Source organism: Chiloscyllium plagiosum, unplaced genomic scaffold (assembly GCF_037043375.1).
Source record: "Chiloscyllium plagiosum isolate Xiang-an unplaced genomic scaffold, Cpla_swu_hap1 HiC_scaffold_25, whole genome shotgun sequence".
NCBI lineage: Eukaryota > Metazoa > Chordata > Chondrichthyes > Orectolobiformes > Hemiscylliidae > Chiloscyllium > Chiloscyllium plagiosum.
The window spans coordinates 24,211,478-24,235,287 of NW_028270163.1; the positions used below are offsets into that span (position 1 = coordinate 24,211,478).

At 41.7% G+C, this 23,810-nt stretch overlaps 1 protein-coding gene across 1 annotated transcript in view; it reads right to left on the reverse strand.

Moving 5' to 3' along the window:
• nup85 (nucleoporin 85) overlaps positions 1 to 23,810 on the reverse strand; it is a 51,181-nt gene that overhangs the window by 405 nt on the left and 26,966 nt on the right. The window contains exons 8-18 of the mRNA XM_043714537.2: positions 23,116 to 23,250; positions 21,893 to 22,015; positions 18,868 to 18,999; positions 18,001 to 18,107; positions 13,460 to 13,543; positions 11,359 to 11,424; positions 10,702 to 10,853; positions 7,707 to 7,824; positions 6,279 to 6,379; positions 5,205 to 5,356; positions 676 to 774 (exon numbers count right to left, since the gene is read on the reverse strand). Coding sequence (XP_043570472.1) covers positions 676 to 774; positions 5,205 to 5,356; positions 6,279 to 6,379; positions 7,707 to 7,824; positions 10,702 to 10,853; positions 11,359 to 11,424; positions 13,460 to 13,543; positions 18,001 to 18,107; positions 18,868 to 18,999; positions 21,893 to 22,015; positions 23,116 to 23,250 — 1,269 coding nt within the window. The remainder of the gene's footprint in view (positions 1 to 675; positions 775 to 5,204; positions 5,357 to 6,278; positions 6,380 to 7,706; positions 7,825 to 10,701; positions 10,854 to 11,358; positions 11,425 to 13,459; positions 13,544 to 18,000; positions 18,108 to 18,867; positions 19,000 to 21,892; positions 22,016 to 23,115; positions 23,251 to 23,810) is intronic.

Sequence of the window (23,810 nt, forward strand, 5' to 3'; positions counted from 1 at the left end):
CCAATTATGAACATCCCAGGTGGGATAAACATGCCTTGGAGCAACATCAATTCGTAATGTTTAGAGAATTAAATTACAAGGCACATTGCATTGACCTGGCTTGTATTCTTATCAATATAAAATATTAAGTGGTGATGTAATTGAGCTCTTAGCATAATTCAATCAAGAGAAACTATCTCCTTTAGTAGAAGAGTACAGAGCCTTGAGCTGCAGTGGTTATCTCTACCTCTGAGCCAGACATTTAGGGTTCAAGTCCCACCTGCCTTTGAGGTACATCATAATGTATCCAAACAGGTTAACAAAAATAACTACAGCAAAGTTATTCAGGGACAATGTCAGGAAGTACTTCCTCTTTCATACCTGGAAATGTCTTCAAAAATTGTTGAGTCAGAGGTAAAACTGAAAAGGTTCAAGCAGCAGATTTTTATTAGGCAAGAGTATTAAAAGGTTACAGAACCAGAGCAGATAGATAGAATTGTAACAACAATTAGCCTTGATCTAATCAAAAATCAGAAAAATGTCTTTAGGGAGTGGGGGGGGGGGCTGACTATCTTCCTCCGATTCCGATGTTTATATCAGTAATGACTCTCAGACATTTCCCAGGACGTGTTAGCTGTTGAGTTGTTAGCTGTTAGAGAGAGTACATTGCATAGATTGAATAAAGTTGCCTCTTACCCCCACAGCTCTCATCTCCCTTTCGCTTTCAGTCTCATCAGCTGTCACATCCTCCAGACAGTGCATGAGTGCGTACGTCTGCTCTGAGGAAAATATCACCTATTCAAGAGAAACAAAACAATGAACAAACGGGTACAAAATGCAATGATCTCTTCCAGAAAATATGACAATATTTAATCCTGCAGCATCCTCACTCCGAGAAGCCAGGGTTCCAGTTTACATGATTCATTGTGTAACAATACAGCACCAACATTCACTCCTCCTGCAATAGCACAGGCTCACAATGTTGCAATTCCAACAATCAGAAATACAGCAGATTAAATCAATGATACTCTTATTTCCTGCTGCAACAACCAAGACAAATACAAAATTATGCAACTTTACATCTACATTAGATTGTCAACACGAAGGATGTCAAAGCTGGAAAAGGGATAAATTATACTATCATCGAACATTCCTAAAAACAGATAAGCATTGGTTCAGACACAGAGTAAAGTTCCCTCTACACATGTGATAAACACTCCTGTGTCAAGTACAGTACAATGTTAAATACAGAGTATAGCATCCTCTACATTGTCCCCATCAAACACCAGATTGGATTTCGATTTTGGTGACACTGACTAGGCAAATAGTTGTTACCCTGACAACATGAAGAATCAACTACTGAATATGAATAGATTAGGTTAGATTCCCTACAGTGTGGAAACAGCCCCTTTGGCCCAACAAGTCCACAATGACCCTCCGAACAGCAACCCACCCAGACCCATTTCTCTAAATTTACTCCTGCACCTAACACTATGGGCAATTTAGCATGGCCAATTCACCTAACCTGCACATCTTTGGACTGTGGGAGGAAACCGGAGCACCCAGAGGAAACCCACGCAGACATGGGGAGAATGTGCAAACCCCATATAGACAGTTGCCCGAGGCGGGAATTGAACCCAGGTCCCTGGCGCCGTGGAGCAGCAGTGCTAACCACTGAGATTCTCCTCTTCTCACCCAATTACATTAATGACACATTTCAATCTCAGCCTCTAAAAGGGCTGTGCAACTTCGAAGTGGGAAAAGCAGGGTCATAGAATATTATTAAGAGGAAGTAGGTGGATTCTTGTTTAGCAAGTGAAGCAAAATGATTGGGGGTATTGGGAATCGGGAGTTCAAAACACAACAGATCAGCCATAATCCTATTGAATGGTGGAGCAGGCTTGAGGGGCAAAATGGTCTAATTCTGCTCCGAATTTGTATGTTCATGACTCGGAACAAATGTGGACTGAGCAACCCATATTACCCTTGCTTTCTCTGTACTTCCTATTAGATCCAGGCTCTCACTCAAGGGGATGCAAGTATGGTTAGGGAACAACACACATCTCAAATTAGGTTAGAGGACAGTAAGGAAGCAGTAACTAAAGCCTGTAAGGAACTAGATAATGAAGTCAGCATGAATAAGGGGAAGAGAAGGCAGGGAGCAGATGATGAATGCAAAGGGACTGGTGGTCTGAGGTGCATTTGTTTTAATGTAAGAAGTATAGTAAGTAAGGTGGATGAAATTAGGGCTTGGATTAGTACCTGAGAACATGATGTTATTGCTATTACTGAGTCTTGGTTGAGGGAATAGCATGATTGGCAGCTAAACATCCCAGGATATCGATCCTTCAGGCGGGATAGAGGGGGAAGTAAAAGGGGTGGAGGAGTTGCATTACTAGTCAAAGAGGACATCACAGCTGTGCTGAAAGAGTTAAAAATCACACAACACCAGGTTATAGTCCAACAGGTTTAGTTGGAAGCACACTAGCTTTCGGAGCGTTGCTAGAGCGTCGAAAGAGGTCACTATGGAAGACTCGAGCAGTGAGGCAATATGGGCAGAGCTCAGAAGTAGCAAGGGTGCGGTAACAATGTTGGGGCTGTACTACAGACCTCCCAACAGCAAACATGAACTAGAGGTACAAATGTGTAAACAGATCATGGAAAGATGTAGGAGCAACAGGGTGGTGGTGATAGGAGATTTTAATTTTCCCAACATTGACTGGGATTCACTTCGTGTTGGAGGTCTAGATGGAGCAGAATTTGTAAGGAGCATCCAGGAGGGTTTTCTAAAGCAGTACGTAAGTAGTCCAATTCGGGAAGGGGCTGTACTGGACCTGGTGTTGGGAAATGAGCCCGGCCAGGTGGTTGATGTTTCAGTTGGGGATTACTTTGGGAATGTTGATCACAATTCCATAAGTTTTAGAATACTCATGGACAAAGACAAGAGTGGTCCTAAAGGAAGAGAGATAAACTGGTGGGAGGCCAACTATACCAAAATTCGGCAGGAGCTGGCGAATGTAGATTGGGAGCTGCTGTTTGAAGGTAAATCTACATTCGACATGTGGGAGGCTTTTAAAGAGAAGTTGATTAGAGTTTAGGAGAGGTATGGTCCTGTGAAAATGAGGGATCGTAATTGCAAGGCTAAGGAACCATGGATGACAGGTGAGATTGTGAGACTAGCTAAGAGGACAAACAATGCATAAATAAGGGCTAGACTACTGAAGACAGACGAAGCTTTGGAAGAATATCAGGAATGTAGGACCAATCTGAAATGAGGAATTAAGAGGGCTAAAAGGAGTCATGACATATCTTTAGCAAACAAGGTTAAGGAAAATCCCAAAGCTTTTTTTTTAATATATAAGGAGCAAGACAGTAACTAGAGAAAGGGTTGGCCCACTCAAGGACAAAGGAGGAAAGTTATGCATAGGGTCAAAGAAAATGGGTGAGATTCTTATTGAGTACTTTGCATCGGTATTCACCGAGGAGCAGGACATGATGGATATTGAGGTTAGGGATAGATCTGAGTACTCTAGATCAAGTCAGCATAAGGAGGGAGGAAGTTTTGGGTATTCTACAAGGCATTAAGATAGACAAGTCCCCAGGTCAGGATGGGATCTACCCCAGGATACTGAGGGAAGTATTCGAGGAAATAGCTGGGGCTTTAACAGATATCTTTGCAGCATCCTTGAACATGGTGAGGTCCCGGAGGACTGGAGAATTGCTAATGTTGTTACCTTGTTTAAGAAGGGTAGCAGGGATGCTCCAGGTAATTATAGACTGGTGAGCCTGATGTCAGTGGTAGAGAAGCTGCTGGAGAAAATACTGAGGGATAGGATCTATTCCCATGTAGAAGAAAATGGGTTTATCAGTCATGGGTAGTATGGATTTGTGCAGGGAAGGTCACATCTTACAAACCTAATAGAATTCTTTGAGGAGGTGACAAAGTTGATTGATGGGGGAAGGGCTGTAGATGTCATGTACATGGACTTTAGTAAGGCGTTTGATAAGATTCCCTATGGAAGACTGGAGAAGGTGAAGCCGCAATGGGGTCCAGGGTTTTATAGCTAGATGGAAAGAAAACTGGCTGGGCAATAGGAGACAGAGAGTAGTAGTGGAAGAGAGTTTCTCAAAATGGACCAGTAATGTTCCACATGGATCCATGCTAGGACCACTGTTGTTTGTGATATACATAAATGACTTGGAGGAAGGTATTGGTTACCTGTTAGCAAGTTTGCAGATGACACCAAGATTGGTGGAGTAGCAGATAGTGAAGGGATCTGTCAGACAATACAGCAGAATATAGATAGATTGGAGAGTTGGGCAGAGAAATGGCAGATGGAGTTCAATCCGGGCAAATGTGAGGTAATGCATTTTTTGGAAGATTCAATTCAAGAGCAAACTATATAGTAAATGGAAAAGTCCTGGGGAGAATTGACGTACCGAGAGATTTGGGTGTTCAGGTCCATTGTTCCCCGAAGGTGGCAACGCAGGTCAATAAAGTGGTCAAGAAGGCATACAGCATGCTTTCCTTCATTGGACGGGGTATTGAGTGCAAGAGTTGGCAGGTCATGTTACAGTTGTATAGGACTTTGGTTCGGCCGCACTTGGAATACTGTGTACAGTTCTGGTCGCAACATTACCAAAAGGATTTGGATGCTTTGAGATGGTGCAGAGGAGGTTCACTAGGATGTTGTCTGGTATGGAGGATGCTAGCTAGTAAGAGAGATTGAATAGATTAGGGTTATTTTCATTAGAAAGGAGGAGGTTGAAGGGGGACCTGATTGAGGTTTACAAAATCATGAGAGGTATAGGCAGGGTGGATAGCAAGAAGCTTTTTTCCCCAGAGTGCGGAACTCAATTACTAGGGGTCACGAGTTCAAAGTGAGAGGGGAAAGATTTAGGGGAAATATATGTGGAAAGCTATTTACACAGAGGGTGGTGAGGGCTGGAACGCGTTGCCAGCGAAGGTGGTAGAGGTGGAAATTATAGCATCATTTAAGATGTATCTACACAGATACATGAATGGGCAGGGAGCAAAAGGATACAGATCTTTAGAAAATAGGCAGCAGGTTTAGACTGAGGATCTGGATTGGCGCAGGCTTGGAGGGGCAAAGGGCCTGTTCCTGTGCTATAATTTTCTCCGTTCTTTGTCTCAACTAATCAGGGCCAATTATTGAAAATGAACAGAATTACTAAAACAATCCAGCATCAAGCAAAAATCAAACCTCTTTCTGCTCCATCATGGGAAGAGCGTCCAAGAGCAATGTCATCCAGAAAGATCGTGGAGCAATGCGGGCAGTCATCAGTGAAAGCAGTAGGTTAGCAGCTTTTGTAAATTGCATCTCTCCATACAGCTTGTGAAACTCACAATACTTCCCTGTCAACAGGAAACCATACTGTATTATATTGCCGAGAATACACAGCACACAAACTGATCATTTCACCTCACTGGTCCATGTCAATGCTTATGATCTACATGAGCTCCTTCCATTCCCCTTATCTCACTGTAACAGCATATCCTTATATTCCTTTCTCTCATGTTTTTACTTAGTTTTCCCTTAAATACATCTCTAGAATTATCTTCCCTGTAAGTCAGTTTCCCCTTTAGACCACTGTCTGGGTAAAGAAGTTTCTGAATACCCCTTTTTGGTTTACTAGTAACTGTTTTATATTATAGCCCTTAGTTTGGAATCCCTCAAAAGTGAAAACATTTTCACTCTGACCGAGCCTATCAAATCTCTTCACACTTGAAAGATATAAAACAGGTCATCCCTCAGCTATCTCAGCCCAGTCATTAGCTCAGATCTTTCAAACTGAGAGACTCAGAAGCTCTGAGGAGCTTTGGAAAACCAAAGAGTGCTGCCACCAAGTCTCATTCAGCATAATGTCCTACCTCATCAACGTGCCCGTTAACTGCAACACCCAAGTCGAAGGAGGTGATCGAAGGAAGTGGTGATGTACTGCACAGGAGATCATTTGTTCCAATCTGTTTGCTGTTCACTGAAGGAATCCAAAATTGTCCCCATTGCCATACCCTTCCCATTGCCCTACGTCAATCCTCGACTAATCCGCCTATTCCAATCTCTCTCCTAGCCCTGCATTAGTTTCAGACGAATTCCTCTCCCCATGGCTATGTTCCAATGCAGCACTCAATTAGAGAATACAGAATCTATGTCTGAGGTAGTTCCCATTGTTTCAAGCATACAAGGTGTAACACAAGTACAAGCCATAATAAATTGAACCCTCCGTCACAGAGAGCATAGGTTATGCTAAGAGATTAGAGAATGAAGTCTGCCTACCAAGGAAGGTCAGTCGATCACTCAGCAGCATTGAAGATCCTAGGTTGCTAATCAAGTCAAAGTCAGAAAAACATCCTTTAACAGAGTAATCCTGAAGTAACCTGTAAAATAAGCCAGTGTCTTTATTAGCACTGTAGTTAGCAATTACTCCAGCCAGCAAGCAAACTTCCTCTCTCAAGATTCAAACGTGAAATGGAACTAGCCCAGAGAACCAAACTGCTGAAAGACATGAAAGGACACAGGGCAGTATAAGTGGGAAATGGGAAAATATCAATCTGGTATATTCAACCGGAAATAATGCAAGAGACACTGACAACCTGGTCCTGGAGGTGCTCATTGGTGATTGGAGTCTGTAAGAAGAATTCCAATCCTTTTGTATCAACAGCTATAATAGGAGTACCACCAAAATATATGAAATAAGTAAATCAAAAAATTGATTTTATCCACTGTTGGAGGAATAAGGATCTTGAGTGTGAGTGTAATGTTGCTATTACGTGTGCAGTGCACATCCAGCTGAATTGACAATCCATGACTGTAGACTGTCACTAAATCCGCTGAGTGAGCACAGACCCAAGCACTCCTCAACTGAATGGTTCATCCAACAGCACATGGTTCAATACTTGGGAGTTCAATTCTTAAGATTAATCGCTCATTTTCCCTCAATTATATTGGGGGGGTCTAAAACTGTGGGATAGCAATTAAAAATCAGATATCTCTCATTAAGAGTAAAATGGGGAGAATTTATTTTTCTGAGTCACTTTCTCAAAAGGACATCAGAGATTACAGGGGATAGACTGGAAAATGGAGTTAAGAGCAGAACCAGATCACCCTCAAACTTACTGACTGGCAAGGCAGGTTCAAAGGGCCAAGAAGTCTACTTCTGCTCCTAATTTCTATGGTCTTGTGGAGAAAGTAGGATCGCTGTTCACCTTCCCTTTGGGTTGTTTGAACAATTACACAACATTGGTTCTACACTGAAATCAAACATTGACAACCAAAAAGGGAAGGCTCCAGGTAAATAGCAATTTTAACTATCATGATAAAAGTCAAAAACAAAGCATCTCCCATATGTCCTTGTTAGTAAAAATGGTATTCATATTCACTTGCTACAACTGGCCTCAATGCTACACTGGTTGCTGGAAAAGATTATCCAGGACTATCATTCGTGATCAGTTTCAATAAATTCTGATACACTGTATGCACATGGATATTAAGTAGTTCAAGATAGAACTATGTGATAGTTTTCATGATCAAACATTTGCCTATACTTTGGCAAGATCAAACAGTCTGCCAACGGTTGCTGCCAAGAGTTTATTAGGTGAGCATCAGTTGATCACAGGCACCACTGGTTGTCATCAAAAGGGGCAAAACTGAAAACACAGACAGAGGAGAATGGTAGACTGCTACCAAATGTGTAAAGTTACAAACCTGTCTGAGATGAGGGTTGCAAAGAATGAGTCTTTTGCTCGCACACTCCACGACAGAGCTGATCCCAGTCGGTTGTTGCGCATAGCTTTCATTGCCATGATCTTACAGATGCTCCTCACTGCAGAAAGACACACACACACAAACTTTACACAACAACCCTGAAAATACCAGCACATGAAACAAAGTCAACGTTTTGGAGTGGTTTTGGAACTGTTGGAGGTGGGAGTCTGACTGAGGATAATGAGGTGTGCTCAAAATGATGTGGCATATCTCCCATGAATTTATACTGGGCCTAAATTACTCACAGCACTTATAAATGATCTCGAAGAAAGAATTGAGAGCTGTTATGTCTAAATTTACTGACAACACTAAGTTAAGCCAATTTTTAAGAAGTGTAGGTAAAAGCTGAAGCTTGAAAGAAAGATGTTGGGAGTTTCAATGAGCGATAGCAGAGTGATCACCGTGGGAATCGAGAGGTCATCAAGTTTGGAGCCAAGGAAAAAAAATCAGAATTTTTTTTTAATGGTGAAAAGTTGACTACTGCAGACAAATTTAAAATTAGCCTTTGCATTGCCCCTCAACAGGAATGGGATTTATATCCTCACGGTGTGGGTGGAGAAGGTGGAAACTAATGTGATTAGGAGATGGGCACCTGCATAAAAATAAGGAATATGGTATATAATGGAATATTGTTGTACAGCACCAGAAAAGGATGTAGTACCTTTTCTTCTTATTTGTCTACAGAATGTGAGCGTCACTGGGTGTGGCCAGGATTTATTGCTCAGCCCTAATTACACTGGATAAGTGGGCAGCAAGATTCCTGAAGTGGGCAGAAGTGCTGAAGCCCTTTGGGATGTTTGTGCACCCAACAGTGCTGTTAAAAAGTGAGTTCCAATCTTTTAGCCTGTAACAGTGAAGAACACGATTATATTTCCAATTCAGGATGGTATGCAGCTTAATGGGTAGCTTACAGATGGAGGTATTCCTATGTATTGGCTGCTTTTGTCCTTCTAAATAGTAGAGGTCATGGGTTTGGAAAGTACTGTCAAGGGAGTCTTGGTGAGTTATTAGTGTGCACCTTGAAGTTGTACACACTGCTGCCACTGTGCTTCAGTGGTGAAGGGAGTGAATATTGTGGAAGAGATGCCAATCAAGCAGACTGTTTCATCCAGATTGTGTTAAGCTCTGATTCATGCTGGAGCCGCACTCATTGACGCAAGTGCAGAGTATTCCTGACTTGTACCTTGCACGTGAGTAACTAGAATTCCTTGTGTCTGACTTCTTCTTGGTGCCACAGTGTGCATGGCTGGTCCAGTTCAGTTTTTCATTAGTGGTGAGCCCAAATTGTTGAAAGTGAGGTATTCAGTGAGGGTAATACCGTTGAACAAGAAAACATTGCTTAAAAATATGGTTTCTTCCATTTAAGACCAGGATTAAGAGAAATTTTTCTTAGAGAGTCAATATTCTTTGGAATTTTCTTCCCCAGTGAGCAGCAGAATCCCACCATTAAATTTAAGGCTGAGACAGATTTTCGATGAACAAGGACGTCAAAGATTATGGAGGGCGGGCGGGCGGGCAGGAATGTGGAGTTAAGGCCACAACAGATCATTCCTGATCTTTTCAATGGTGGAGCAAGCTCAAGAGGCAAAATGGCCTACAAATGTCCCTATTTCTTACATTCCTATTTTCCACCATTAGCAGTGAATGACTAATTTCCTTTCCTTTTCTCTATATAGATTATTAAGTTGTAATCTTTGTTGGTATTTTACGTGAACTGTTATGGATGTATCATGTACATAGTAGGTTGCCTGTGCCATTGTTGACTGACAGTCAGGGAATGTGCTTTTGCCTACAAAGCCCTTCCTGATAAAACGTTGATTTTCCTGTTCCTCAGATGCTGCCTGACCTGCTGTGCTTTTCCAGCACCACTCTAATCTACACTCTAATCTCCAGCATCTGTAGTACCCACTTCTGCCCTGCTTTCTCCTACATGTTGCTTTAGTTCCACAGATTCAGAAATTTAACAAGTCAAAATGTTTTTATTACAAACTAACCACACTAGATGTGACAGTAATATCTTTCATTGCAAATTATTTGACGCATTCATTTTTTTTGTGGTCATTTGATTATTCCAAACTGGTGTTCATTAATCAATTTAACATCTCAATTGTTATGTGCAGTATATGAGGAGATGTTAGGGAACATCTTTCAAGTCACAAGTGGCCCCAAGGGAGAATTAATTAACTGAATGTTTTAATACACCATGGATGAGGTGACAATGTAGTTCAGAAACTTAGTAAACATGATTCTGGGTCAATTATCATTGTAGACAAGAGCAAGTGATCAGCAGCAATATAACACTTTGTATATATCCACAGGATATCATAAAGCCCTGCAATGTCTATTAAGTACTTTTTGTTTTGAAAAGGTATATCCACTGCTGTAAAGCAGGAAATGTGGCCATTAGCTAATTTCACACAACAGAGTCCCACTAAGAACAAGGAAATAATTATCAGATAATGTAAAGATGATGGATGAAACATAAATGACCCAGGAGAAGTTCAGGGAAGTGGGCAGTAAGGTCTAGAAAAATACATGGTGAGGCAGCACATTCTGGGCTATGGGAGCACTAGGGGGCAAATAGATGCCATCAAGTGAAATCAAGTGGAGTAACAGAATTTCAGAGCACAGTGCAGAGGGTGCAGCTGAGTAGTGTTGTCAAAAGGGGTTGATGATAGGATGGGGTGAAAAAAAACCATTGGGAGTGTTGGTGCTGACAGAATCACTTAGCAAGAGGAGAACGAATAGCTGTTTGCAAAGGTATCCTGTGTCATCTGGGAGCTGTCAGACAGTGAGAAAAGAGTGAAAGCTCCCCATCTCCCTTCATTAACATCTCACACATCCACAAAATTCAGATGAACATGTCCTGTTTACCCATCACGGTCAGCTAAACGAATGTATACTGAGAGATCTTGTCTCCATACTAGCTTATTACCTTGCTCCGTCATCTGCCGCTGCTCACATATTCTCAATACTTTTAGTGCCTTGCGTTCAGTGGTCAGAGGCACACGTTCAATATAAAGTTCCAGGTAAATGCGACCAAATTGTGGACAGTGGTCAAAATAATCTACAGCCAATTGCCAGAGGCTGAAATTATTCAACAGAAAAGATACAATATTAACTCATGAAGAGCAATACAGAAATCTCTACACCAACCCCTAAAGCAAAGTACATGGGTTTAAGGAATCATAGAATCCCTACAGTGCAGACAGACATCAATCAGCCCATCAAGTCTGCACCAACCCGCTGTGGAGTATCCCACGCAACCCCCAAACCCCACTGCCAACCATTTACCCATAACCCCACATTTACCAGGTTAATCCATCTCGCCTGCACATCCCTGGACATTATGAAGTAATTTTAGCATGGCCAATCCACTGATCTGCACATGTTTGGACTGTGGAAGGAAACCAGAGTAGGTGGCAGAAACCCATGCAGGCACAGGGAGAATATACAAACTTCACACAGACAGTGTCCCTGACGCTGTGAGGCAGCAGTGCTAACCACTGTGCCACCATGCCACATGATTATAATTAGCATGACTTAGAAATAGTGTTGTTTCACTGAAAATAAAAGCTCATGAATGACTCACCTGTTGTGGTTGAAGAGTCCAGAGGCATATTCCAGAATGAGGAATTCACGAAGGTTTGAACCAAAACTATCAATGAGAAAAAAAACACAAGGAAAGCACATTATAGTCTCTTGCGAAATTTGACGACAATCTTGAATGTCAAGCCTTGGAATGCAATTCAAAGAAATTCCTCCTCATCTGAGTCCAAATGGCCTGCCCCTTATCCTGATAAAGTGCCGCATGGTTCTAGACCCTGCCTCCTATAGGGGAAAACAGTCTTTCTGCATCAACCTGGTCAAACAGTGTAAGAAGTTTCTACGTTCTTAGTCTCATCCTACTAAACTCTGGAAAATACAAACCAGTCTCCTCAATCTCTCTTTATCAGAAAGTAATACCATCCCTGGAATCAGTTGGTGACCTCCCTCCATGGCAAGAACAACTTTTTTTAGGCAGGGGGATCAGAACTGCATTCAATACTCCGGATGTGCTCGCACCAGTATTTCACACAATCAAAGCAAGATGTCTTTGCTCTTGTGCTCAAATCTCTTCTGAGTCTTCCTAGTCACTTGCTGCTACTGCACGTCAGCTTTCAGTGATTTGAACAAAGACATCCCCAAATTCTCCTTCAACATCATCACTTCCCAATTTCATTGCAGAGATGCTGATACTGTAATGCTAATAAAATCACTTCAGTAATCTACAGATTCAGGCAAGTGTGCTGGACACAGGTTCAAATCCAGCAGTTGTAGGAATTTAGCTTCCAATTAATACATTTGGAATTCAAAGTTTGTCTCAGTTATGATCACCATGAGATTATCATGGATTGTTGTAAATACCTACCTGGGTCACTAATGCCCTTTATGGCCAGAAATCTGCCAATCTTACCCATCTGGCCCATGTGAAGCACCGGACTCAAAGCAATGACATTCATTCTCAACTACTCATTGAAATTGTCTAGCAAGCCATTCAGTTCAAAAGCCATTTAAGGATCAGCAACAAATGCTGGCCTTGTCAGTGATACTCACATCACATCAAAGAATAAAGTAAAATATGAAGTTTCACCATTTAAGAAATACACTGTTCTTTCAGTTCTATTCTATTTCATCTATAATGCTCTTGTCCACTCCCCAATTCTGTCCAAATCCTCTTGAAGCTGTATTGCATCCTCTTGACAAATCACATGTCCAACTATTTTTTGTGTCATCCACAAACTTGGACATATTATTTTTGGCTTCCACATGCAAATGGCTGATAGAGATTATGGTCAGTTTAACCCATGCACAGACTCATAGAATCCCTACAGTGTGGAAACAGGTCACACAGCCCCTTGAGTCCACATGGACCTTCCGAAGAGCCTTCCAACCAGACTCACCACCCCCACTTTATCCCTGTAACCCTGCATTTCCCATGGCTAACCCACCTAGCCTGCACATCCCTGTATACTATGGACAATTTATTACGGCCGATCGACCTAACCTGCACATCTTTGGACCGTGGGAGGAAACGCATGCAGTCATGGGGAGAATGTGCAAACTCCACACAGACAGTCATCCGAGGGTGGAATCGATCCCAGGTCCGTGGCATTGTGAGGCAGCAATGCTAACATCTGAGCCACTGTGCTGCCCTGATTCTTGCAGTATCCCCTAAGTCGCAGCCTTGCAACCTGAGAATGTTCCATTTATTCTCATTCTGTTTTCTTTTCATTCATGCAGAGTGGTGGGACCTGAGCCCAGAGATCCTTTTATAACAAGGACTGATGGGATTTGGGTTGCAACCTCATCCTGGAACACAGCCATGTGACCCAAATCCAAACTGAAACCACACTGAGGTGGGACCTGGGGTCAACCAGACAAGAAGTCCTCTTAAATTAAAAACCAAAACCGCAAACATCACTGTTTCAGAACATTATTTCCTTTAAGTCTTTTTCCGAACTGCACAGATAAGTTGGACACTAACTGCACTGCAGTGAGTGAACACATAGAGAAATGTTAAGCAGCAGCCTGTCAACAGCACAGCTCAGAAGTACCAGTAATATAGTACATTATTGTCGGGCAAAATTCAAGCTCAGATTGACAAACTGCATGCAAACACATAACCCAGTAGATTAAGCATACACACTCACTGAAGATTATGGGATTGGAGGAGTTTGCAATGATCCAACAAGTCTGTCAGGTGAGCCACAAACCACCAATTATTCAGGACGATGCTGTAATGAGAGGCATATGAAACACATGAGCTTATAGAAACATGAGCAAAAATATGCATCTCATGGCACATACCAGGATAGGAAAGCAATGCTTCGATAAAATGTAAAAATGCATGCGGAGTATTGGCAGCATCTAGGTTTGCTGCCACATGCATTTCAAAAAATAAAGCACTATAACAGGACCTTGCATTGTCCTGCAATTCCACCAATTGCTCAGTGAGTCAATCCAACAGCTGAAAGGACAAGTCAAACTTGAGCTAAGAAGAAGTACACCTTAGAACAGAATAGGAAAGGGAATTGAGAGATATGGGAAAAGAGGGTAGGAGGGAGAGAAAAACACCCGTTTTGGCATAAAAGGTCTCAAAGTGTTTCCTAAAGGCATTACCAAATAGATCTTGACACAAAGCCACATGGGAGATATTAGGACTGAATATTTTATCCAAGTCATAGAGACGTACAGCGCGGAAACAGACCCTTCAGTCCAACCCCTCCATGCCGACCAGATATCCCAACCGAATCTAGTCCCACCTGCCAGCACTCGGCCCATATCCCTCCAAATCCTTCCTATTCATATACGCATCCAAATGCCTTGTAAATACAGTAATTGTACTAGGCTCCACCACTTCCTCTGACAGCTCATTCCATACACATACCACCCTCTGCGTGAAAACGTTGTCCCTTAGGTCCCTTTTATATCTTTCCCCTCTCACCCTAAACCTATGCCCTCTAGTTCTGGACTCCCCGACCCCACGGAAAAACTTTGTCTATTTATCCTATCCATGCCCCTCATGATTTTATAAACCTCGATAAGATCACCCCTCAGCCTTTGACACTCCAGGGACAACAACCCCAGCCTGTTCAGCCTCTCCTTATAGCTCTAATCCTCCAATCCTGGCAACATCCTTGTAAATCTTTTCTGAACCCTTTCAAGTTTCACAACATCTTTCCGATAGGAAGGAGACCTAAAAGTGGCCTAACCAATCACCTGTACAGCTGCAACATGACCTCCCAACTCCTGTACTCAATACTCTGACCAATAAAGGAAAGCATACCAAACACTGCCTTCACTATCCTATCTACCTGTGACTCTACTTTCAAGGAGCTATGAACGTGCACTCCAAGATCTCTTTGTTCAGCAACACTCCCCAGGACCTTACCATTAAGGTGTATAAGTCCTGCTTTCTCAAAATACAGCAACTCACATTTATCTGAATTAAACTCCATTTGCCACTCCTCAGCCCATTGGCCCATCTGATCAAGATCCCGTTGTCCACTACACCTCCAATTTTGGTGTCATTTGCAAACTTACTAACTATATCTCTTATGCTCACATCCAAATCATTTATATAAATGACAAAAAGTCGTGGACTCAGCACCAATCCTTTTGGCACTCCACTGGTCAGAGGCCTCCAGTCTGAAAAACAACCCTCTACCACCACCCTCTGTCTCCTACCTTGGAACCAGTTCTGTATCCAAATGGCTAATTCTCCCTGTATACTATGAGATCTAACCTTACTAAACAGTTTCCCATGGGGAACCTTGTTGAATGCCTTACTGAAGTCCATATAGATCACGTTCACCGCTCTGCCCTCAATCCTCTTTGTTACTTTTCCAAAAAACTCAATCAAGTTTGTGAGACATGACTTCCCACACACAAAGCCATGCTAACTGTCTCTAATCAGTCCCTGCCTTTCCAAATACATGTAAATCGTGTCCCTCAGGATTCCCTCCAACAACTCGCCCACCACTGATGTCAGGCTCACCGGTCTATAGTTCCCTGGCTTGTCCTTACCATCATTCTTAAATAGTGGCAACATGTTAGGCAACCTTCAGTCTTCAGGTACCTCACCTGTGACTATCGATGATACAAATATCTCAGCAATGGGAGCCAGCAATCACTTCCTTAGCTTCCCAAAGAGTTCTAGGGTACACCTGATCAGGTCCTGGGGATTTATCCACCTTTATATGTGTCAAGACATCCAGCACCACCTCCTCTATAACATGGACATTTTTCAAGATGTCACCATCTATTTCCTCACATTCTATATCTTCCATATCCTTCTCCACAATAAACACTGATGCAAAATACTCATTTAGTATCGCCCCCATCTCCTGTGGCTCTACACAAAGGCTGCCTTGCTGAACTTTGAGGGGCTCTATTTGCTCCCTAGTTACTCTTTTGTCCTTAATGTATTTGTAAAAACCTTTTGGATTCTCCTTAACACAATTTACCAGAGCTGTCTCATGTTCCCTTTTTGCCCTCCTGATTTCCCTCTTAAGTATGCTCCTACTGCCTTTATACTCTAAGGATTGACATGATCTCTCCTGTCTATACCTGACATATACTTCCTTCAAGTGTTAGGTTTTTAGGAGTCTTTTAAAGAAGGAGAGGCAGAGATGTGGATAAGCTTATGAAGGGAATTGCAGAGCTTAGGGCCTTGACAGATGAACAGCAACCAATGGTGAAATGCTTAAACTGGGGATGCACAAGAAGTTAGAATTCGAAGAGCAGAAAAATATTGAATGGCGGCAGGAGATTACAGAAACACGGAGGGAAAAGCCACACAAGGATTTGAGATCAACAATGAGATTTTAAAAACTGAGACATTATTGAACCAGGAAATAATGTTGGCTCCCAAGTACAGGGTGCTAATGAAATGGACTTAGCAATTAGGGATCTAGGAGCAGATTTTTGAGAGGAGTTGGCACTTGTGGATGCTGGGCAGCTGGCTAGAAGAGCATTTGAATAGTCAAGTCTACAGGTAACAAATGCATGAACAAGGGTTTCAGAGGCAGAGGACCTAGTAATATAAGAGGCCAAATCAGAGTCAGGATGAAAGTAATAATGCCTAAACCATGGTTATTGTGCTTGTGTGTGAGTAGTAAATAAGACTGGGTAGTTACAGATGCAGATTGCCACAGTGGAAATATGATGTTGAGCAATACCAGAAACCTAGCAAAAAACTGGATGTTAAATATTCCAGGGTATAAGGTATTCAGCGAAGGAAAGGAGGTAGGGAGAGATATATTTTAAGGAGAGCATTACAGTGCTGGAGAAAGAGAATATCTCAGAACATTCAAAAAGAGAATCAATTTGGCTACAGCTAAGTAGCAAACATGGTACAAAATTACATGGCTTCATGTAGTCTACAGACCAGCGACTAAGGACTTATAGGAACAAATTTGAAGGGGAATTACAGAGCGATGCAAACATTATAGTTATAGTATAGGACTTTAATTATCCAAATATACACTGGGATACTGTTAGTGTAAGAAGCAGTAAGGGGCAAGTGTTTTTAAATTGTGTTTGGGAGAATGTCCTGTAGCATCATATGTCCTGTCCAACAAGGGAAACTGCACTGTTGGTGCTGGTTCTTGGAAATGGTATGGGTCAAATGGATCAAGTGACGGTTTTAGGACAATATTTAGGAGAGTGCTGATTGTGTCGTAAGGATCATTATGATGGTGGAGATTGACAGTGGTCAATCCAGAGTAAGATAAATCACTATGTGGAGAGCCACTTTAATGAGGCAAGAATGGAACTGGGCAGTACAGAATGGATAGAAAGATTGGCGGGAAAACTAAGCAATGGCTTAGCCTCACAGAGGACATGGTTGGGTTCAGTTAATGTATAAACAAATCCAGAGTTCACCGAATGACTTAGAAATAGAAATTAAGGTAAAGGAGAAAAAGAATGCTTATATGAGGTGTCAGTTAGAAAATACAATTGAGAACCAAGAGGAATACAGAAAGATCAGAGGGGAGGTGAAAAAGTATATCAGAGAAGTAAAGAGGAATGATGAGAAAAGGATGGCAGCCAACGTAAAGGAGCATCCCAAAGTCTTCTGTAGGCTCAGACATAATAAGTGGTAAAAGGAGTAGGGCGGATTGAGGACTAAAACAGAGAATCACAAATGGTTTCAGAGAGGCATGACTGAAGTATTAAATGAATACTTCGCATCTCTCTTCACCCACAAAGCAGATGATACTCAGACCATGGTGACTGAGGAGGAAACTGTCTCTAGGAGAGTTTAGCAATGTTACAGGGATGGAAGGAGCCGAACTTAGTGTGGGATCAGAAGCTCGTATCCAGACCAAATAGGATGGTGATCCTAAAAATTGTCTGTTTCAGCACCAAACAGTGACCATGACGAAGGATAGTTGGTGTCCTGGGAACAAGAATGATTTTGGTCTTACTGAAAGTTCTGCTTGACCATGACTGGAAGTCAGCAGCTGGATTGACGCTTAAAAGACTGAATTGATTTCTGAAAGAAAGCCTAAATCTCTTTCCCTCTTGTGGCCTGGGCACGGCAAGAGGGAAAAATGGATTTAATTTGTAAAGAACCACTTTCTCATTCAGGATAAAATGATAGAAATCATCTATCTTTTTTCCTGAAGGCAGTAGAGATATGATTTGGCAATCTTTATCCAATTGAAAGGTGGATGCCCATGCTTACCTGCAGTCTTTCAACACCTGGTGGATGTTGAATTCAAGCGCTGCCAACAAGATACGGTCGAGAGCCTCAAGCCTGCTCCCAGAGGACATAAAATTATTTAAACAGATCTGCAAACAACAACAGAGAAGAGTCACTGTCAGTGTAAGGTCACAATGTTGACTCCCCAATATTTAAATTCAATAACAGAACACCTTGCATTGATTTTACAGTGTATTCAAACATGAGAGCCAACTTCAGGAAGTTAACAACTGCTTTACCAAGCATTCACAAATCTGATTCATAAAACATCTGCAGAACAGATATAGTACAGAATGGAAACACAGTAAATCTCCTTCAAAAACACCCTCAGAACATGTACAGTACAGAATAGAAACATAGTAAAAACAAATGTGAAGAAACTCAGCAGTTTGGCAGCATCTGTGGAGAGACAAACAGAGTTAATGTTTCAAAATCAGTGACCCTTCATGAGAACAGAATTTGTTTCCTATAAATCTCCTGATACACTGTTTCACCAGACTTCGTGGACAAGTACAGCATGGGTTAGATACAGGGGTAAACCTCCCTCTGCAGAGTCCCATCAACTGTCGCGCAAACTAACTTGCTCTGTATTTTCAACACTTTTTCTTAATTTTAGGTGCTTTAATACAATCTGGTCAAATTGAACTCAAAGTTAAAGGCTGATGTTTAACTTGGAATGCAGGCTGTGTATTCACTTCTGCCTCCATTTTTATATCAACATCAGGCTCAGGGATTGACTGCCTGAATAGATTCCTCCATTTAACCATATTAAAGAGCACTGTTGACAGAATAAGAACAATATTTTACTGGATAACCTAGGCAGTTACAAGTTCTCTGAAGGTTTCTTACCTCAGCGTATTGATAAAGGTCTGTAGGTTTTACAGTTGGATGACAGTACAACAGTTTGCTGACCAGTAGATGGTACCAGGTAGACAAGAGATCCTTCTTGTCACTCACTGCATTTTCATCACCCGCGAGGATCTAAAGGAGGAAACAGAAATTGTTTTGAGTTCTTTACAAAAGTTGTCCCTCAAACATTCTAAACATCAATTCCTTGAGCTCAGTCTGGAAGGAGTAGAGGTATGATAACTGGCCATGCTGCAGTGGTTCAGTGTGAAGTAGCAAGCGAACATCAGTTCAGGTTCTCAACGCTAACTGCCAGCAGCAGAAAGCACAAGTAAAAAGACACCAAGCAGAATGCCTTGACCGTTCATGAGATTCTCTTTCATTTGTTCCAATGAATTTGAATAATCCCAATTGCAGGACATTTACATATTTTCAATCAACATGTTCAGAAATGTTATGACATATCTGTGAAGCAGGTAACACTACCATAACAGCCTCCTTGCAGGACGTTTACACTTATTAAAACAGTTACCAGCGTACATTACAAAGGAAATGTAGCCTAAGGAATTATTCAGTGAACACACCTAGAATTGTCTCTGGGTATGGCAATGAGAGCAAAATCGCTTTTTAATTGTCTCTTGAACATTAAATGCTGTTATGAGGAATATCATAAGGCTTGTATAGGTAAGGTTAATGGGTCCAAAGGCCTTGACTTGGAGGGTAAATAAATAACTTGATGTGGGGTTGAAACCACAGTGCATGATTGATCTCAGGACAGATTTTATTGAATCTACATATAATTGCCTAAATGCAGTAATAGCAGTAAGCCACTTAACCCCTTGACTGTGTTCCACCCTTAACCAGATCATGATTGATCTCCATTTCAGCTCCACTCATCAATCTTTGATTCAGGACAGTTATTCATCTATAAAGCATGAGGAATTTGTACATTTTACTTACAAACACAGAGCAGGATTAGGCCAGCGGCCCCTCAGGATTAGGCCAGCGGCCCCTCAGGATTAGGCCAGCGGTCCCTCAAGCCTGCTCCACTATCAATAAAATCATGGCCGATCTGACTGTTACCAATAATCTGCATTACTGCCTACCCCGATCCCCTTACTTAACAAGAACCTATCTCTTTCTACTTATATTATTCAATGCCTCTGCTTCCGCCACCTTATCAGGAACAGAGTTCCAATAACTCAACACTCAGAAAATATTTTGCCTCATCTCGATTAAATTGACAACACTCAACTCTGAAACAGTGACACCTAGTTATAGGTTCTCTCTGTCAAGATTAGTCACAATCTTCCATGTTTAAATAAGGTCACCACTTACTCTCCTAAACACCAGTCGATATAAATCTAGCCTGTTCAATCTTTCGTCTTCAAATAATGCACTCGTTCCAGCTATAAATCTGGTAAACCTTCTCTGAACCTCTTCCAATGTATTAATTTGTTAATTCCTTCTTAATGAATAATTCCTCCTTAAATAAGGTCAACAGTGTAATGCACAGTATTGCAGATGCAGTATCATCTTGTATAACTGAAGCACAGCCTCTCTACTTTTGGATTGAATTCACTTTGCTATTAACTTTTCTAATTACTTGCTGTACCTGCATAGCTGTGATTTGTGCATTAGGACACATCTCAGACCTCTGCACCCTTTCATTTTTTAGAGAATAGGCTCCTTTTTTATTATTCTTCGTGCCAAAATAGACAATTTTATATTTCCCTACATTGTACTCAATTTGCTGCATTTATTTTTGCCCATTTATTTAATTTATCTATATTTTGTAGCTTCCATTTGTCCTCTTCACAACTTACTTTCACACCTATCTTTATATCATAAGCAAATTTCGCAATCATACCTTCTATCTCCTTACTGAAATAATTTGTATATTAGCGTAGACTGTTGAGGTCTCAGCTCTATCTGTATGGCATACCACTTTTACATTTTGCTGAAAAGACCCATTTCTATTTGATTTCACTCAGCACAAAGCGGGGGTGAAAACATTTGTGCAAACATGTTCAAGCAACAAATAGTTTTTGTGTTAAGTTGGAGTGATGAATTTGAAGAGAAACTGAGATAGATTTCTCTATAAAGGGATAGCCCTGCTGTTCCTAATGACTTTCTCCTGGTTTCTAAATGTTTTAGTGTTCTGATGATCTGCAAGAGTTCCACAAATAGCCTGCTGCTGGGGTGGTTGTTTTTATTGGCTTCTTTATCGTTCATATACTAAGAATGAATGAGAGTTTTACCATTTTCAAAAACAGTTTCACTGTACACACCAGGATATGAATACACACAATGTAAATGGGTCATTCACCCACTTGAGCCTAGACTCCCATTAATTGAAAATCTTGGCTGATCCGGGAGTGCCACATTCCCACCTACCCCTGATCAACTTTATTGCCTTGATTATCAACAATTTATTTACCTTCGCCTTAAAAATATTCAAAGATTCTGCATCTTGTAGTTTTTGAGGAAAAGAATTGCAGACTCATGATTGTCTGTGAGGAAAAAAATTGTCATTTCTGCCTTAAATGAGCAACTTATTTTGAAAGTGAGCCATAGTTCTAGATTCTGCTTCAAGAGGAAACATCCTTTCCTTTGCACTCTTAAAGAACCCCATAGGATCTTATATATTTCAATCAAGTCACCTTTTACTCTTTTGAACTCCAGCGAGTACAAGCCTAGCATGTCCAACTTTTCCTTATAAGGCATCCTACCCATTTCAGACTAGATTGGGTTGGGATATCTGGTCGGCATGGACAGGTTGGACCGAAGGATCTGTTTCCATGCTGTACATCTCTATGACTCTATAAGTATTCAATTAGTAAATATTGCCTGAACTGCTTCCAATGCATTCACATATTTTCTTAGGTAAGGAGACCAATACTGTGCACAGTACTCCAAATTTGTCTTGGCAATGCCCTGTATAGCTCAAGCATAACCTCAACTCTTCTCGTAATTAATGATAAACAATAAGGTTCATTGACAACTCAGCAGTGGCATTCTTTCTTACCTTGCAGATTAGCAGCAGTTTGTCATTGGATGCAAAAGTTCCCTCTTTCAAGCACCGCTCACATTCCTCTTGCCAATAACGCCATTTCAGCTCAAACTCAGTTATAGTTTGATAACTGCCATGCTGAGGTGAAGGCAAAAAAGAAAGTGAAGACAGCATGTAATAGTTCGATTCTCTGATCATACAGATAATATGCATTTTACATCACGTTAAAATTTGAGCATTAAAGGACACGGTGGCACAGTGGTTAGCACTGCTGCCTCACAGCGCCAGAGACCCGGGTTCAATTCCCGACTCAGGCGACTGACTGTGTGGAGTTTGCACATTCTCCCCGTGTCTGCGTGGGTTTCCTCCGGGTGCTCCGGTTTCCTCCCACAGTCACAAAGATGTGCGGGTCAGGTGAATTGGCCATGCTAAATTGCCCGTAGTGTTAGGTTAAAAGGGGTAAATGTAGGGGTATGGGTGGGTTGCGCTTCGGCGGGTCGGTGTGGACTTGTTGGGCCGAAGGGCCTGTTTCCACACTGTAAGTAATCTAATCAGACACTGAAAGAAAGACTGGACCTTTGCTGCAGTAGTGCTCAGTTGGAAAGTGAACTTAGACAGTCCCCTGTTCTATACACTAAGCAGCATCAATCCAGCTTCAGAAGTATAAATGTATACTTTTGCAAATTATTCTGTCTGTTTTCTAAGCTTAGCTGGGAAATAGCAGTTGAAATGAGACAAATTGTCTTAATTTCTCAAACTTAGGGCAACGCAGTGAAAAAACCAGCAAGGACCTGTTTTGATCACTGTTCAGCTGTCCTGGGTTGGAACATGTTTGCAGGTAGCAGTAAAGCCTGACATTGGTCTGTGCTGCTAGACTGGTGGGTTAAGCCTCACATAAATAACAGATGCTTTTCAAGAAGAAGCCAGACAAATCATAGCTTAAAGAATAATACTTTCGCAGTCATCACTCAAGGGAAGAGACAAAAAAAACTGGCAAAAACAAAATTAGCCATTTGAATCAGCGTACAAAATGACTTTTGCAATTCCACCCAAGAGTGAGTCTGGATGGGATGCTCTTTGCAGAGTCAGTGTGAACTTGTTGAGACTGAATAGCCTGTTTCCACACTGGAGGGATTCTAGGATTCTATGAGTAAATGTCTTCAGGGAATGACAGGAAGGTAGGATGAGTGGGGTGTGGTGGGGAAAAGGCAGCAAACAAAACCAACTGAGCAACATACAGAGAAAAAGGGCATCTTTCTCATCAGTTCATCCATACATCTGTACATCGAGCTTTTTGCAGGTTCAGTCGCAGCCTTCTTAGCCAGCAACTGTCGAGCCTCATCCAAGCGGCCTTGTAGCACATAGCCAGTAACCTAGAAAAATATAAGCAAGCATGTTACAAGTGTCAGACCCTCAACTTCTCTGCCTTAGAGATAGTCCAACTGACAGACTAGGTACTTCACTCAAGCTCTTAGATTCCTCTTGCAAGGCAAAACTCCTGTTGCACCTCACCTTGGAGATGAACTCCAACGCCTCCTCACTATCATTTCCATTTGTACCAGAAATCTGAATGTACCACTCTGAGTCACTAGAGCTCCATTGTAAATGGCATCTTAATTATTTCATTGTACACGAGATGAGGAATTTTAAATTTCTTGCAGGTACCCAGTCAGGGCACTGTCCAACTACTGTCATTGCCTAAGATTAGAATTTATGGGGGCCATCACAATAAAATACACTCAACCTCACACTCTTCTCAGCACCAGGAACCAGGTGGTGACCAGGAACAGGAGGCCTGGCCATTCTATCCCCTCATTAACCAGCTTACTTCTGGTCGACATCCACACTCATCTGCCATACTGTAACAAAAGTGGGAGCTCTGATGGAATATTCCCTTTCTTCCCCAGTAGAACCAGGCCTTTTGTCTCAGCTA